Source organism: Cinclus cinclus, chromosome 4 (assembly GCF_963662255.1).
Source record: "Cinclus cinclus chromosome 4, bCinCin1.1, whole genome shotgun sequence".
NCBI classification, from domain to species: Eukaryota; Metazoa; Chordata; class Aves; order Passeriformes; family Cinclidae; genus Cinclus; species Cinclus cinclus.
In genome coordinates, this window is record NC_085049.1 from 59,746,618 (window position 1) to 59,764,487 (window position 17,870).

The window sequence follows — 17,870 nt, forward strand, 5'->3', positions numbered from 1 at the left end:
GTTTTCTCTTCCTGGAAAAAAAAAATTGATAAAGCCACCTGGAGAGACTCCTTCCTTTAAAATAATATTAAGACAATGGTCCCACTTTTCCAGGAAACAGAACCCCAACTCGTCAGATTGGAGACCTCCTGGAAGACTTGCCTGCATTATGTTTTCATATTTAGCCATGTTTTGGGTTTGCCACGTTCAGCTGAACCCACAGAGAATTAAATTCTAGCTTCGTACTTAAGATTTGTTCAAGTAGATCACCAAACTCAAAAAAAGAAACAAACCAAAAACAGGCACACAAATGAGATTCAGGAAAGATTTGGCATCCTTTTCTTTTCCCATCTGCCTCCCAAGGTTATTTTTTTTTATTAACATTTATGTTATCTACAGAAGACTCTAACTCTACCACTGGAGTCTTTAATCTTCTACTTACTATCTGTGTGTGTAGGCTACAGAACACACAGGCACAAAACCACCCCACAGCACTGCATGACTCTGCAGCCCCTCTCCTCTAATTCAAAGGCCTCTTTGTGTTGCAGCCTTGGTTCATGCAGATTGATGTACGTAATAATATTATTAGAATCAAAAGGGGAACTGTCAAATTGTTCATACTTCAAATTCTGTCTCTCCTCATCTAGGAAGTCAACTTTACTGCTGTTTTAATCTTATATTTTAAGTCTCATAAGAGAGATCTGCTGTTCTGCTGAACTTCCACTTTTTTAGCATTTTAAAGACTACATATATCACATGAATAACACTTCTATGAATGCGACAGTGTACCAATCTGTCCAGTTCAAGCTTATTATGGATAAGCTACTCCTTTTTCTGAATCATTGCTTTTGATGTTTAATCAGTTTGAAGCTCCAGCCCTACTGGGGTAAGACTAAAATTGGGAGACCTAAGGCAAGCTTCTTTTTTTTGCGGGTGTCTGACTTGCTGTTAAGGGAAAAAAAGTAAGGGGGGAAGAAAAGGAAAAAAAACATACACAGAAGAAAGTTATCAAGCTAAAGGTAAGAGAACATCTACTGCAACTGGCAGATGTTGAAAGCACCTTCTCTAGATAAGCAGTTTTGGGCTCTCCAATCAGCAAAATTCACATGCCATGGAGACTGCGTGCATGTCCTGGCTGTCACGTGTTTGACATCCACCCTCTTTTCATGAAAGCAACATTTCCATCCCCTCACAGGCTCAGTCTCCCACAGAATCTCAGACTCAATTTCTAAACATGACTTTACCAAAGCTTACTTTGCATAGTCTGGACAAGATCTCAGGAAGCCTCTTCTGCATTACATCATACAAAAACTTTAATCTCTAAATTATATTCGTTCTCTGTAACTCTACTAACAGGCTTCAAAACTGCTACACTGTCAAGCTAATATATGTTAACAGTGCTGGCAAGCATTCTTAAGACTTCTTCACTATTAAAAAAAGAGTAACTTTAATTATATAATGAACAGAAACAGCACAAGATGCTGAAAAATACCCTTAAGAACAGAGATAGAGTAAAGGTCAACCAAGGCACAAATTCTTATCCTCCATAATCTCATGCAATCATGTAACATTTATTTAGTCCAGAAGTTATATATGCTAACTCAAAACAGGGAGAAGATATTTTTCTCCTTCAATTTTTTTTTTTCAATCTTGGAATTTACCCTGACAAACAAATAAGAAGTTTTCATCAGGACAATACTTGCTTTGTCACAAGGAGCCTAACTTGAGTAATATAACTAGTAGAATAGCTGCCAAAAAGAAAAAAGGCATTTCATTAATAACAGGAGTACAAAAAGATAGGATGTGCTCCAACCCATTGCATCACTTAAGACATATAGCACATTTCCTGTCATTAATGTGCTATAAATACAGAACTATTACAATTACTACTGCAATAGCCTTTCTTAATAGAAACAGCCCTGTAAAGTGCTTCGATATAAGTGCTGGGCTCTCAGCAAAACCAGTGAGAATAATCCCCTGGACAAGTCTTGTTAATAAAATATATTCAGACAGATAAGGCCATCAAAGTCCACCTCCATCCACATGAAAAAAAAAATGTATCCATTTTATTAATTTTTTACTGAAAGCCTTTAAAGAAAACATTTTCAGCTGGTACATATGCCTTCTCATGCACAATCTCAAGAGGACAATGCACCCCCTGCCAACTAGAGACTACAGCACAATCATATAAAACTCCATAATGGTGGTACACTTCCATAACACCATCCCCAGCAGAAGGGACAAAGTCCTGCCTCCAAACAAGTTCAACAGCCACAAATTACACACATTTACAGTACTTCCCAGCATACACAATATGCAATGTCTCCGTTTATTCCAAGGGAAGGTAAGAGTCTGGCACAGCTTTCACTGCTCCAGTGTCACACCTACACTCCTGCTACACGTGCATGCAGCTCTCTCAGTAAAGCTGCATGACTTGAAAGTATTTATAGCCTGTAGCTGTAGAGCCATCTAAGCATATCCATCTAGACACTGCAGACTACACTCACTAGGCTAAGCAGTTTCACTCTGCTCCAACACACTCATTTCTCCCCCAACAGCCCAGTAATCAAAATTTGCGTTCAACCTAGCAGGAACAAAGGAAGCACATTACAAGCTTGTGTGGCTGATAAAAAAACTGCCTCACTTACGGAATCACTGCACAGAAGTCTTGAACAGGAAGAAGCAATAGGTCCTCTTACCCAAAACTCAGACTTATTTGTGAGATATGTGAAGTCGTTTCAAGCAATGTATCAATTTACCTTCTTCATGTGAACTTAATTTTGAGCATAATGCAGATTTTCTATTTTGTTTAATAATTTGAAACAGCCTCATAGAACTTTGTTAACATAGGAGTTCCTCAAAGTATGAAGCTACTGCATCGTGATCTCACTGCGCACAAGATTATCCAATGTTAGTCAACAGCATGTAAGCATCTTCCAATGGTTCCTGCACGTGTATCAGAGTGCCCCCAACCAGTGCTGATTAACAGAACTCATCAGTACTCACACAGCAAGATTACTCTGTGAGATGATCTTCTGCAATATACCACGCTCGGCTTTCTTTTACAGACACATAAATCTTTTAAAACTTTTTGTCCTGATTATCAAAGACTGGACAAATAACAGGACAGCTGCCCAGATCTCCCACGTAACACTGATGCCAATATAGTAATGCATCACTACAGACAGCTCATAGCAAGTGAACTAAAAAACCAAAATACTGTGGGGCCTAATTCTTGACTATAAGCCTATAAAGAAGCAAATGAAACCACCACCAGCTCATTCAGTAGGACACAAGTGAGGTCCTTCCGCTTCATTAAATTTTCTTTAGATTTGGGTTGACTACCACGATCCATCTGTGCAGAGAAGTCTCAGGCAGCAGTCAAATGCAATGCATCTTTAGTGCTCTGTCAAAAGCCTCTCACTTCCTAGCATGCTTATCAGGAAAGAAAATGCAGTTACAGGCAGGTGACAAACAGTAAGACAGTATTTTCCACAGGCCAAGATGTACACAAAGAAGTTGGGAGGGTTATAGAGTGTCCAAGGTTCTGATTAAAATAGACTCACTAAATGCTGTGCAAGTGACAGAGATGTATGTAAGTTTGCAGCCATTTCTTGCCACAACTCATACAAAATGCAAGAATTACTATTTTTGTCCTTCCTCATTGTATCTTCTTAAATTAGCAGAGAACACACATAACCAAAATAATCTCAAAAGCCAGAACATGAGCGTGAGCAATTCAGGAGTATATTTTGTAAGAAATAATGCCCGTGCTCCAAATTCAGCCACAAATAGAGGAAAAATGGATTTCCATGTACTGAGTACCATTTCCATTGTCAAGGCCAAGTTGCCAACCCTCATTTCTGCAGGTACAGTTATTACTTGCACACCTGATCAATGGCTGGGAATAGACTGACCTTGTTTCAGTTTTGGAGGAACACTTTTAAGTGCTTTTAAGAGAAGGCAAGTCAACCCCCAATGCCACAAGATTAATTTAAAGATCAAACCTGAGACAGCATTTAACAAAGTAGCAGATGTAACTTATTTCTTCCACATTTGATGCTTTTTTTAAAGAAAAGGGAGAATAATTTAGACTTGTTTTCAACATTAAGTATGGTATAGAAGTAATACAAGACAATCAGCTCTTCAAACAGTCACCAGTTTGTCCAAGCAGTAACTACATTCACTGCTCACTTCTTTCAGAAAGTCGTGTTTCTGATATTATTCACCACCATACTTTTAGAGAAAACTACAGTCAGATCTGGCTCTCACCAAGCCATCACGATATATTTCACAAAATAAACCTTACTAAACCACTCACAGCTGAAACAGGATACAGGATATGTCATTATCACGGAGAGTGCCAGACCCTATGTTAGTAGCTAAACTGAAGTATCTTGTAAAGTATATAAAAATTAAACTCAGAATACTGCATTAACAGAAACCAAATTTTATAATCCTAAAGAATCAAAGCATGTCTTAGAAACTTTATGTAGTGGTTACACATTCTTAAGTCCCTATTAATAACACGTATTAGCAACAAATCTTGCAAATCAGTGGCAATACTTGTCTTGACCAAAAAAAAAAACCAAGACACCAAAATTTAATTTTGTCCTTCCTAGGGAAAACTTTTATCAAAAAATCTCCTCAGATGAGCTACAGCTTGGCCAAGTGGATTGTAACTAGCTTCCACCATCTCACAGAGACACCATGCCTTCTTTACCAAAACGTCTGTACAGCTTTTCAGAAAGTCAGTATGTATGAGCTTAAATCCAAACAATTAAGGAAATGGTTCTCACAGAATGGGTGAGGAACAGATGAGCGTGGCAGAAGGAACACAGTGAGCTTTGTCAGTTGAGAGAGGGGAATACTCTGGAGATTATTCTGCTAGATAAAATCTACATTCACTTATTTTTCCATATATTTTCTTAAGTGACCACAGAAAAAGCCCAGCTACAGTAAACCTGAGTCAGTGTACCTTCCTACCTCACAGGGGAGATGTGAACAGACATATTCAGAGCATTCAACTGCTGTACCAAAAGGCATCATGTAAACAAACAACAACAAAAAATAATCAAATTTTGCATGCTACTTGGGTGCTGTTTTCTTCCCTCACATTCAAAATACTTTTTAAAAAAAAACACTTGTATAACACCAAATCAGAAATACACAGACTTCTTTTGCATCTGCAAGTTTTCCTTACTCACTAAGTGAACAAAACTAATAGACCATCTCCAGTTTAGCTTTGCACTTCTAGTACAGTGTACTGTTAAATTCATATTCCTAAACACAAAGAAAGAAGAAATTTGACAAGAACAACATCTGTTGTAAGCCAGCATTTAAACTGTAGTACTATGAAAACATGTATTTCTAGAAATACAACAAATGATCAAAGTTCAGCAGGATTTTGGCTGATTGTATACATCTGACTTTATTATTATGCCATGGGCTCTCAATCTCCATCTACAGCACAGATGCACCTAAAGAGCTTTCAAAAATTCACCAACCTCTTGTTGAAAGTTATCCTTCCAAATTCTTAACAGACACTGCTACTTTAATAAGAATCCACGCAAATCAGTCATATTCCATTTTATGCCAAAGATTAAAACAACATTTTTGGTTTCACATATAGGGTCAGGCTTCTCTAGCCCAGTTGAAGATGTCCAGCCTTCTCAATGGTGTTAACGCAGCCATTCTCGAGCAATACAGATCAGGGAACTGATACGGTTGAGAAAACTCTGTGAGGGAGAAAAGCCATTTCTGACCTGACAGATCCATTCACTGTGTCATTACACAAACATCTGTACCAACAAAAGCGACACAGCAGGAACTGTTAAGTGGTGTGGCTACTGAAGGGCACTTGAAATCAGGAGCTCGTATTTAAAAGGCTCTTGTCTTTACACAACAATTGAACTACCCTTCCTAACACCAAAATGAATATAATACTGAACCTTCAGCTCATACTTTTTTTTAATATTTTTTTTTCCCTCCAAGCTGCAGAACAGCTGCTTACACATCCTAATCCACCTCACTAGTCCTCCAAAAATTTTGGGAATTGATCAGTTCATTACATACCTCTTATTGCAAATTGACCTGTGTCCATACCCCCTATGTCTTCAAGCAGCCAAACATATCTGCTCGGGCAATACAGCAAAATCTGAACATCCACTTCAAGAACCACTTGTGATCTGCTCCTCCTCAGACATTCAAGACAGGAGGCCCAGCAAAGGCACCACAGCTCTCACTAAACCTTTACCTTTCAGTTACAAAACAATGAAAAGGAGAAGTCAATTATTAATTGCAAGAGGAAAACAGTAAAGTGCAAGCAGTGTTGCCAAATTCTATCTTCCCAAGCTCCCACTTTCTGTGCAGAAATTTATCCAATATCTAAAACAATGAGAACACTCAGTGGGGAAAAAAAAAAAAAACCACCATCCTAACACATTATTTTTAATTAAATTTTATAATTTCTCATACTAAGCAGTAGCCCCAGCCTTGATGACAAGTTGCTAAGATGAATACTTAGAAGGGTCATATTAAATAGTACCTATGTCTGTCTTTTCCATTCAACATAGTCTATACAATTAAATCTTTTTATTCTTATTTTTTTTAACAATGTCTGGTGCAATGAGCCTGTAACTAAGACTCCTGGGAACTCCTCAAGGCAAATGAAGTAAATTGACATAAAATCTGTATCAGTTATGTGCAAGTATTACTACATTACAGGCTATGCACTGTACACAAGAATTATATCCATTGATTAGGATAAAACCATTGTTGAAGATAATACCACCTATTTACATTACAGGCAGTAACATTAAAATCAGGTAGAAAACAACCTTGATCTAACAAATTCAAGAATTACTGTTCAATTGCAGAAATGCTGTACCCAAATTTACACCTTCCAATCCTCTTATAGATAGTTTTTGTTCCTTTAAGGTAAGGCAAAACATTTAGCTTTAACACTTTAAATTTTCACTAGCCAAGGTAATAATTCTTCCTATGAATTCAGCACTTCATCCCTCTATGTCAATGCAGATTTAAGAGGAATTTGAATGTGGAAGGTCTGCAAATACTACTATGTGTATTGTGCTATGGCACACTTCAAAAGAAAATACAGTCAAGGCCACATCATGTTTACTGATAAAAAAATTAGAGAGAAACCTTAGTTTTCCCAAACATTTGAACTTCTTTAAAAAAATTTCAAAGCATTTGTAAGATTTTCACACTAGAAGAACAGCAACTTTTCTTTGCCTAACATTTCTCCTTGTCTCCTACAACCTATGTCCTCTAAATATCACTTTGCTCATTTCTCCACACTTCAGATTTCACTGCATCTGCCTCATGTTGAAGCCATAAACTGAAGCAGACCCATTCTTACAGTAAGCTTTGTCTTTTGAGACTAACAGGGAGAGACTAAGACTTTAGCCACACTTGCACGGAGACAGGAGAAACAGTTGAGATTAATGCAAAATAACTTTATACATCTAAATAATTCAACGAAGAGATTACTTCAGAGGTAGGACTATTTTAAGGACGTCCTCCCCTTCATATATACCCACCCCCTCCCCTGCAGGCTCTCTTTGAAATTTTCAGATTGGACCAGTTTCTTGAACCAGTTTCATTATGCATCCCCACTGTAGCTCCACTGGCATAACCAACAGACAGATGTGAGAGAGAGAAGGCAGCACAAAGCAGTGTTGGAGCAAATAGCTCAGAACTCCTGAGGTTTACACCTAGCCTTGGCCTAAAGCACTTAAAATTGCTTTGCTCTCCCCAGCTCCCCCACTGAGTTAAAAACTTTCAGAAGCAATATTTCTATATAAAGTGATTAAACTTCTAACACACCTCAGTTAAAATTCCGAAAAATCTAGGTTTTAAACTGAAGCCACTGTAACCAACAAACTCCACACTTCCAAGTTCCGCTGCCACAGCCAAAGGCAGGAAATGTCAACAGAAGTCAGACCACACCACAGGCACAAAATTAACTCTAATGAGCATAAGCAGTTCAGAGAAATTAACAACCTACAATTAGAGATCTTCTCACAACCGGGGTTTAAATCTTTCTCCTTCCCCAGAGGATTTTTGTATCACCACAGTGATAGTGCCAGGAGCTGTGCTGAAGCTGGAAAGCTGACAGACAAAGCTTCTACGGCATGTATTCCAGTTCATATCCTAAAGGATATATCCTTAAGGAAGCTGAAAGCAAAGAGGAGGGCTTAATCCAAAACCAGAGAAGAAAACAAGCCTCTGTAAATACTGATTAGTGGAGGATAACAAAGACACTGCACTCAGAGCATAATTTTTGGAAATGCTAGAGTTAACAGTTTAAAGTAAGACAGAGGGAGCTTAGATGGTCCACTACTCACAGAATCAGACCCACCATTCTCTTAAACTTAAATTCCTGCACTCCTGCAGTCATTCATCTTATACACCAAGGAGGAAAGACCCAGAAGACACTATTGTTTCTGTATCCACCTAGCTCTCCTCATGAGGAGACTAAATAAAGAGGTAGAATTAACATAAACCATACATGATGGATTACATTTAACCATTCCATAATGCTAATGTAGTCCTAGTGTTCTATTACAAGAAAACGACCAGATCACTTTTCGTAAAACATCCCAACTTTCCATGAAAAACTCAAGTTTGCTACCTTGTTTCTGCCAGAAAAATGGCAACTAAATTACTTTCTCCTTGAGAATTGTTCCTGATTTAATTCTTCAACTCCTGTTAACCGACTGAGTATAAAAGGACCTTACTCCTCAGCTTATTCCAGGAAAGCAATGCACACACAGAGTCAAAATTCCACGAGTAAACACAGACTAACAAAGTCTTTATAAACATTACAGTGGATATATTCTGTGGATAACCAAAATAGTTTATTTCCTAAACCCTCCTCCCTTCCACTTTCAGGAACTCCCTAATGCTGTTTCTCATTGAACTAAGAGATGTGCTTTTGCTGGTGAGTTTGACCCAGGTTTACTCAAGTTTTTATTTCCACCAACTTTGACAGGGTTTTGACTATGCTGCAGAGCATACATATAATTAACCTCTTCTCCTCCCCATGCTATTTTTAGCAGCTCTATTATATATACACCCCCTTTGGTTTTCCACAAATTCCACCTTCCAAACATAAAACAAGCTGTAATACTGGAAGGCAAAAACACAAGGAAACAAACAAAATGAATACATAGCAAGTCAAATTTCTATATACTAACTGCAGGATTCTACCATCACTGAAATAAAAATGTACTCAACTGAGCAATTTGCAAGCAAGAACACAGTTTTAACTGTCTCTGATAACCTGAAAATGAGAGATACCTAATGTAGAAAAGTTGAAAGACGAAAGGTAGAAAAGTAAGAGCACAGAGAAAACACAGAACAAAAGGGGGAAAGGCCAGAATGCAGGAATCCCTGTTCTCCAAAGTAAACATGGTATTAGCTGAAGTCAGAACTGTAAAGATGTAGAATACTACACTGCAGTGGACCCCCAGCTAATCACCAAAACTAGGGCCCTACCACAGCTGGCAAGCAAACAATTCCACAGCAGAGTTCTCTTTACTATGCACTCTCAGAGTAACAAGGGATGAGAAGTTTCAGCATTAAAATGCAGTGATTTAGATGGGAGATAAGTACAGCACAGTTCAGTTTTCTCAATTATGCTCCTGCTACTTCCTCTCTCCCACACTACAGAAGAGAATCTGCCACTCACTCAGCAATGCCCTGCAATACAAAGACAATCTGCTACCTCCTTCTGTAACAACTTTGCCCAACCCATTTAATTTACTGCCTGCTAAGTATCTATTCTGATTATACATATCAAGAACTATCTAAAAGACCAATTTTATGTAGCAATACACACAAGGCATGGTCAGGATCAAGAACATCAGAAAATCAGATGTACACATTTCATGCAAAAATGTTGGAGCAGAGAGAGAAGAGAAACCTCCCGACCTCCACACACGAAGTGAAATAGGGAAAACTTCTAGTGGGCAAACCAACTCAGACAACAGGACAGAACACCATTTAATTCATTTTTTCCCCTGAATGCAAGATGAGGATCAAAAGGGAAATACATGGTTTATAGTATCATGGAATCCATTAGTTTGTAAAAGACCTTTAAGATGATCAAATCCAACCCCTCTCATAGAATCAAAGCCGCCACAAAACCATGTCCTTAACCAATGTTTAAATAGCTCCTGGGATGGTGACTCCACCACTTTGCTGGAGAACCTGTTCAAATGTTTGACTACTTCAAGTAAAAATATTTCTTAATATCAAATCTAAACCTCCTCTAGCACAACTTGAGGCCATCTCCTCCTGTCCTATTGCTTGTTACTTGGGGGAAAATAATGAACTACACCTGGCTATAGCCTCCTTTCAGGTAGTGTAGAGAGCGACAAGGTCTCCCCTGAGTCTCCTTTTCTCCAGGTTAAACCACCCCAGCTCTCCCAGCTGCTCCTCCTAATATTTGTGCTCCAGACCCTTCACCAGCTCCACTGCCCTTCTCTGGATGCACTCCAGCCCCTCAATGTCCTTCTTGTAGTGAGGAGCTCAAAGCTGGACACAGGACTGAGGCACTTGTGCCTCACACGTGCACAGGGGCTGGCCACACTATATCTGATAGGAGCCATGTTGCCACTGGCCTTTTTGGCCACCTGGGCACACACACTCATGGGCTCGTGTTCAGCTGCTGTCAATCCACTGGGCTTCTTCCCAGCCACTTTGCCCCCAGTCTGCAGCACTGCATGGTGCTGTTGTGTCTCAAGTGCAGGACCTGGAACTTGGCCTTGCTGAATCTCGTACCCTTGGCCCATCAACCCAGTCTGACCAGATCCCCCTGCAGAGCCTTCCTACGCTCCACCACATCAACACTCCTGCCCAGCCTGGTGTCATCTGCAAATTGACTGAGGGTGCACTCAATCTCTGCACCCAGGTCATTGATAAAGACATTAAATGGGATTGGCTCCAGCACAGAGCCCTGGGGAACAAAACCCGTGACCAGCTGCCAGCTGGATGCAGCTCCATTCCTCACCACTCTGAGACTGGCCATTCAGCCAGTTTTTCACCCAGCAAACAATCATGTGCCCACCAACAACCAATTTCTCCAGAGGAATGCTGAGAGAAACACCATAAGAAGCTTTACTGAAGTCCAGCTAGGCAACAGCCGCAGCCCTTCCATCATTCACTAAAGAGGTTACCTTGTTGCAAAAGAATATCAGGTTGGTCAAGTAGGACTTGACTTTCCTAAACACATGCTGACTAGACCTGGTTGAACCATACCTGTCACATGATGGCACTTAAGATCTGTTCCGCAACGTTCCTGGGCACGGAGGTCAGGCTGACAGGTCTGCAGTCCCCAGATCCTCCTTCCAGCCCTTACTGTAGATGGCCACCACGTTTGCCAACTTCTAATCACCTGGGACCTCCCCAGGTAGCTGGGACCACTGATGGAAAGGGGCTCAATGAACACTTCTGACAACTCCATCAATAGCCTGAGTGGATCCCATCTGGCCCCACAGACTTGCCTGTATCTAAGTGGTGTAGCAGGGTCGCTGACTGTTTTCCCTGGGGTTACGGGAGCTTCTTTCTTCTCCCCATCCTTGTCCTTCAGCTCTGGGGACTGGATACGCAGGTAACAACGGGTCTTACCATTACAGACTGAAGTAGAAAAACATAATCATCTCAACCTTTTGCTCATCCTTTGTCACTCCCCACATCCAATAAAGGATTCTTTGGCCCTCCTTCTGTTGCTACTCTATATTATAGAAACATTTTTATTGTCTTTTACAGTAGCAGCCAGATTTAGTTCTAGTTAGGCTTTGGATTTCTAATTTTCTTTCTGTGTAACCTCACAACATCCTGGTAATTACCCTGAGTTCAATGCCCCCTCTTTCAAAGGTCATATCTTTTTATTTTCCCCCAAGTTCTAGCCAAAACTCTCTGTTCAGACAGACCAGTCTTCCCTGCTGGCTTAGCTTTCAGCACATGGTGACAACCTGCTCCTGCACTTGTAAGATTTCCTTCTTGAACCATGTCCAACCTTCCTCTGCCCTACAGGAGTGCCTTCCAAGGGACTCTGTCAACCAGGCTCCTGAACAGGCCAGAGTCTCTGCTCTCTGGAAGTCAGAGGTGGCAGTTCTGCTGACTCCTCTCCTTACTTACCCAAGAATTGAAAACTATCTTTGCATGATCGTTCTGCCTAGGATGTTCTCTGACCATCATATCAGCCACTATTACTTCTCTGTTCACAAACCACAGGTCCTTCCCTAGTTTTATACCTCATCATTCGTGTCAGGGGACGCACATTCCAAGAACCTCCCAGACTGTTTCTGCCCTGATGTTTTGTATTTCCAGCAGAAAACATAATGCTAATCACACATCATTCACTACATTTATCATGTAACCATTTATGTTACATACACATAGCATTTCCACTATTCCAGAACATCTACTCATAGAAAACACTGTTGAAGAAACCAAATCTCATGGAAATTCAAGTGCATCCAGACACCTGACCAAGGGTAACAGAAAACTGCAGATATCGAATTGAAGGCTGATTAACAACATTTCATTATGGTTATAAAGGTTTATTCCTATTCTGGCAAGCATGACAGCACGTATTTTTCTTTTAGCGAATAAGTTTTAGGTATGTTTTTCCCAGTCATTAGTGATGCTATCCATGGACACAAGCCACTCAGTCAGCTCTGCTAATACCAAGTCTTTAGTTCAGTTAAAAGCTATTAACAAGACACTTTGCATCACCTAATTTTACAGGGAATGTGATATGAGCAATATTTCAAATAAACTGTACTAAAGCTTCCAGCATAGTAGTTCCCTATACAATTTCTAGCTAAGTAACGAGATCTCATCAGAGGGTTCTGTTTAGGATTTGCAATTTACTAGCAATTAGATGACTGAGTTCATACTAGTAAAACACTACAAAACCAAATCATCGTGTTTCAGCTATGTGCAATGAATACCATATACAGTTATTGGTATGAACATAGGTATGCTTGTAATGAAAAAGTAGGGGTGAAAAAAGTAATTTTCCTAGCTTTTTTTCTATTTGTTGCATCATAATTCAGGCAAGAAATAACAGCCTTCCCAAACTGAGAATAAGTCAAATCTCAAGGAAATCAAGCCAGGGCTTCCCGACAAAGAACCTGGTAACACTTCTTCCCCCTCTTCCAGTATCACCACAGGGTACAAACACTGTGGTAAAAGAGAACCACAAAAGGCCCTGGAAAAAACACAAGCCTCTTCACTCTCACCAGTCTGAGCTCATAAGAGGATGCCTGCATTTTTGGCTACCGCTGCTTAGCTCCATTCTTGAGGAATCACTGGTAAGAGGCAGGAAGAAACAAGAGTCTTACTGCAAGATCATAGCTCTGTTGTATCCGAAACTGGAAGTTTGACTGCTTGTGCTGTTGTCCATTAAGGCAGCAAGAAGTTCAAGAGCTGGTAAAATGCAAATCTACATTTTTTGTCTTCAAAGACAAACAGGCAGCAAAGCACAGATTCTAGAACACCCAGAGCCGATCTTATCCCTCCAACAGGGCAAAACAGAATCCACTGCAGACTACATGTCAGTCTTCACTTTTGAGTCTTTGGGTCTCACTTTTTATTTTGGTCCTTTCTCTTTTTAAAATGAAAGCAAACCCATGCACATGCATAATGAAGAATGTCACATGCTTTTCCAAGTGACTCCAAACAAATCCATAGGTATCTTAGTGGCAAGCAGCAGTGGAAAGGCTCAGCTGAAGCAATCAAGGAGCGGTGTAGCCAAACACCAGTGTGACACAGATGCACCAGCAGTGCTGTACAGGGCTGAAGACATCTTCCATTTTTTCAGTTCAGTCAAGACTGAAGTCTATTCAAGAACTGTCAGGAATGGGACCCAGGCAATATGAATAATTGAACCACCATTTTTGGGGGTTTTTTTGTCTTTCTGTAAGTAAGAGAAGTTTGATAGGAACAGAACTGAACATTAGGATTCCACTACAGGAATAGCCTCTCCTGCATGATTTTAGGGAAGTATACACCTCTGCTTACACTACGTGTGTGTTCTTTATCAGTAACACTAAATGCTTTTCTACAATGAAGACATTTCTACATAGCATATCAACACTATTAGAAGCTGGTTTAAACACTTAGGACTGCCTTTATTTTTGATTTTAGAAGTCCAAAAGCTAAACCAGAAATGAAAATATTATTTCGAAAGAGATTTCACCAACAGCAGTCAATAAAAAACATCTTTTGCTATCAAACTGCAGATCTAAGTTCTTGAATGGGAAGAGTTGGTTGGTCTCAGTCCAGTCTCCACCAACAAATCAGTTAGTTGGCTCTTCAGAAACTGCCATTACTAATTTTCCCCATTTCAGAGGCCAACTATGGGATTAAGCAACACAAATTCTCACACAGCCAGTTAAGGTACACTGTGAAGTCTGAGAAACGAGCACTGCCAAAAGCATTACTGGGTCTTTGTAATTTATAAGAACTCAGGTTCCCAAAACATGAGTGTAATACTTTTCATAAGTACAAAACGTAACTGAACAAGGTATGGAAAAATAACCACATGCTTTAATTAAAAAGCTATCCCACCCAAATGGAGATCTGGCATGCCCTGTGCCAAAATGCAAGATATGCGTAAGTCAGCTATAAACTCTTAAATACCCTGATCTCAAATCATAGAGAAGCCAAGGAAGCAGCATGAAATTATTCAAGTTTATTACACATTATGCCTTCACTGCAGATAGCAGCATGCCAAGATAGTAGAATAGCAACAGGACATGTGCACTGCAACTCGTACTCCAAGAGCGGCGTTATTGCCGCTTTGCTGCGTCCCACGGGCGGTTTAGTTAAATGCGACCTAAAAAGGGAGAAAGGGGGCACGCAATGATTTTCTCTCTAACATAGTCCTAAGAGCCCAAAGGGCTGTCTTTGCACACATTTCCACAACAGGAAGTGGGAGAGGGAAAAAAAAACAAACAAACAACAAAATCCTACACATTTCACTCTTTGTCCTCCACACTTCATATATGTATCAATCATAGAGGGAACCATTAAGAATGTTTTTACTTACTCTCTGAGCATCCTTTAAAATGTAGCAAACAGGTTAGTAAGAGCCTACTTCTTCAGCTGAAGATTAAGGAAGCTTCTGACGATATAAAGACGTCTCCTTTACAACTAAGTTCTCTTTCATTTAAATAACCTTAACTTCTTATTTACACACTATAGAAACAGATTTACTCCTTTAAATAAAAATTCACTTCAGGCTATTTTTATGAAGCATTAGTAACAAAAGTAACAACAACAACAAAACTTCTGATCTCCTATCAAAGTCATTAACAACGAAGCTGCTCCTACAGCTTTCATATAGGGAACCACGATTAACCTGCCCCAGGCTGCAAAGGTATATGAAAGTACATGTTTCAGCAAAAATCCATGTTTCATCAATCCCAAAACTGCTGAAAACTGATTTATAGGTCAAAGCACAAATTGTGTCAAAACACAAACAATTCTACTAGAAAGGATGCTAACAGACCTAAAGCCAAGTAGGCTGAAGAGCATCAACTTCCACTAGACATTCAAAACTAGCAATATGAAACCCAAAAGCTATCCCAAAGCTACAAGATTCAAAAGAATACAGTAAGAAAGTAGTATTTTATATAAAAAGTGTTGCCATACTTTTACTCAAATGGTATAGTAACTTGTTAATTTAACCAGAATCCACAATATGCATTTCTCATACCAGTAATTTACAGAAATGAGGAATGACTATCCTCCCCTCCTTGTAGCATTAACAAAGTTTAAGAGACAGATGACTAACTAAATAAATCTTTTTCATTTTTTAACAGCAATTCTCTCTGCAGTATACTAATCCAGCTGCCCTTTTAAATGCCAATGGAACTTAGTATCAAATAATGCAGCTTCAAACAACTCAAACTGAACTAGCATGGCACCCTATTTAAAAATGTGGATTTAAAGGGAAAAGGAAGCCCCAAAGAAACAAAAAATAAAACCCAAAACATTTCAGCTAAATGAAAACTCAAGTATCAATACTAAAAATTATTTATCATATACACTTAACCAAATGCACTCCATTAGGCCATATAATACCCATCAGGAAGCCTCAAAAAACAAGTTGATCTGACAAAAGAAGTCTAGAAAAGGTGTAAAAGAAACCAGCTCTTCTTGAATTGAGTTCAGCCAATGTGCTACAAACCAAATCCAAAAGCTGCTGCATCTCCATCATCCAGTCACTTCATTGTTTTATAAAATATGAGTAGAGGGGATCCAACTACTCCATGCACATCTACTGGTCAGGAAGCACGCTAAAAATCATACTCTCCAAAGAATTACCCATGCATGCAGCAACAGATGGCAACAAGCGACACAGACACGAATAGCTTTCAAAATGCTAACCTAAACACAGAAAGCTCTGAAACTCAATCCCCTCACAGGTGTACCTCTGATTTTTCTTTTGCTTTCAAAGGAAGACTTTAAAAAAAATGCAATGGTACAGAAAACAATGCTGCAATTTAATCAAACTGCCCGCCCTTTTAATGAAGGAAAAGGCAGCATACACAAAAAATAAAGGATTCTGGCGGAGCCAAATCCGCTCAGAGAGACAGCAGTCACTTGTTGATTCACACACAAACATGCTCTTATTTTCAGGTTAATAACAGAGCCCCAGTACCATTAGGCAGCTCTGATACATAGGTTAGAACATTTATGTTACATAACTTTCTCTTATTCCTTCCCTCAAGGCAGGAAAAATAACTTCCAACTGCAGCCCTAAACACAACTTCCAGCAAGGTAAGCACCATTAACAAAAGACAAACTGATCCTCACAGCAGCCCAAACACATTATATCCTGATTATCTCTGCAGATAAGCATCGGCTACGCTGAGCCTCCAAAAAGCAGAGAGGCACTACAAACCTCAAGCATTCCCAACACAGCCTGTCCACCTACTACAATATGAGCACCGTGCATCCATCTTCTCCAGCAGTTTTAATCGATTATCTCTTCAACGAAAACACCAATCCCCACACAGAACTTGACAATTATTGCAAAAAAACATTCTTCCGGGACAGAAAAACAGGTGAGCACCCCACCAGGCAGCACGAGGGCGTCTTCGAACACACGTAAACAAACATTTTTTTTTTACTTAAAGAAAAAAAAAAAAAAAAAAAAGGAAAAAAAGGGGAGGGACGGGAAAGGTTGAACTTCCCAGGAGTCCTTTCACAAACCCCTTGTACCCAGCGCTCGCTCTCCAGCTCGCGGATGAGACCCTCATATCCCCTCCCACACGCCCAGGCGACCTCGGCTTCCCCCGCCAGGGGCTCGCACTCCCTCCCCAGGCCTCCCACACACACCGACACAGCCCGGGCGAGCGCGGCCGCCCCTTACCTGAGACCCACCCCCCACCCCCCCCCCCCACCGCCCGCAGCCGTGCCCGGCGCCCTCCGCCGCGGCGGGCGGGGCGGGCGGCGCGGGGGCGGCTCAGCAGCGGGGGCGGCGGGGCCGAGGGGCGGGCGGGGGCGCGGGGGCGTCCTGTTCCATCCTCCTCCCCTCACTCACACCTCACACACACACCTCACACACACACACACAGGAAATAACACGGGGTCACCTGACCCCCGGCAGCCAATGGCGGCGGGTGGCGGCGGAGCCAGCGCGCGCGCCAGCGGGAACGGCGGCGCGAGGCGGCGGGTCCCGGCCGGGCGAGGGAGGGGAGGGGAGGGGGGGGAAGCGGCGCGTGCGCGCGCGCCCCCGCGCGCAGGGGGGGGCGTGCCTCCGCGCGCGCGCGCACGTGGGGGGGAAAAACAGGCGCAAGGGAGCCACCGCCCCTCCCACCACCGCGCGCCCCCTTAAAGGAGCC

General features: G+C 40.9%; 1 protein-coding gene across 3 annotated transcripts in view; it reads right to left on the reverse strand.

Moving 5' to 3' along the window:
• TCF20 (transcription factor 20) overlaps window positions 1–17,583 on the reverse strand; it is a 65,053-nt gene extending 47,470 nt beyond the window's left edge. For all 3 annotated transcript variants that reach the window (XR_009933175.1, XM_062492245.1, XM_062492244.1), the window contains exon 1: window positions 16,928–17,583. Coding sequence is in view for 2 of the 3 variants with exons in the window: in XM_062492245.1 (XP_062348229.1) it covers window positions 16,928–16,981 (54 nt within the window). In the remaining variant the exon portion in view is untranslated. The remainder of the gene's footprint in view (window positions 1–16,927) is intronic.
• Between the last annotated feature and the right edge of the window lie 287 nt (window positions 17,584–17,870).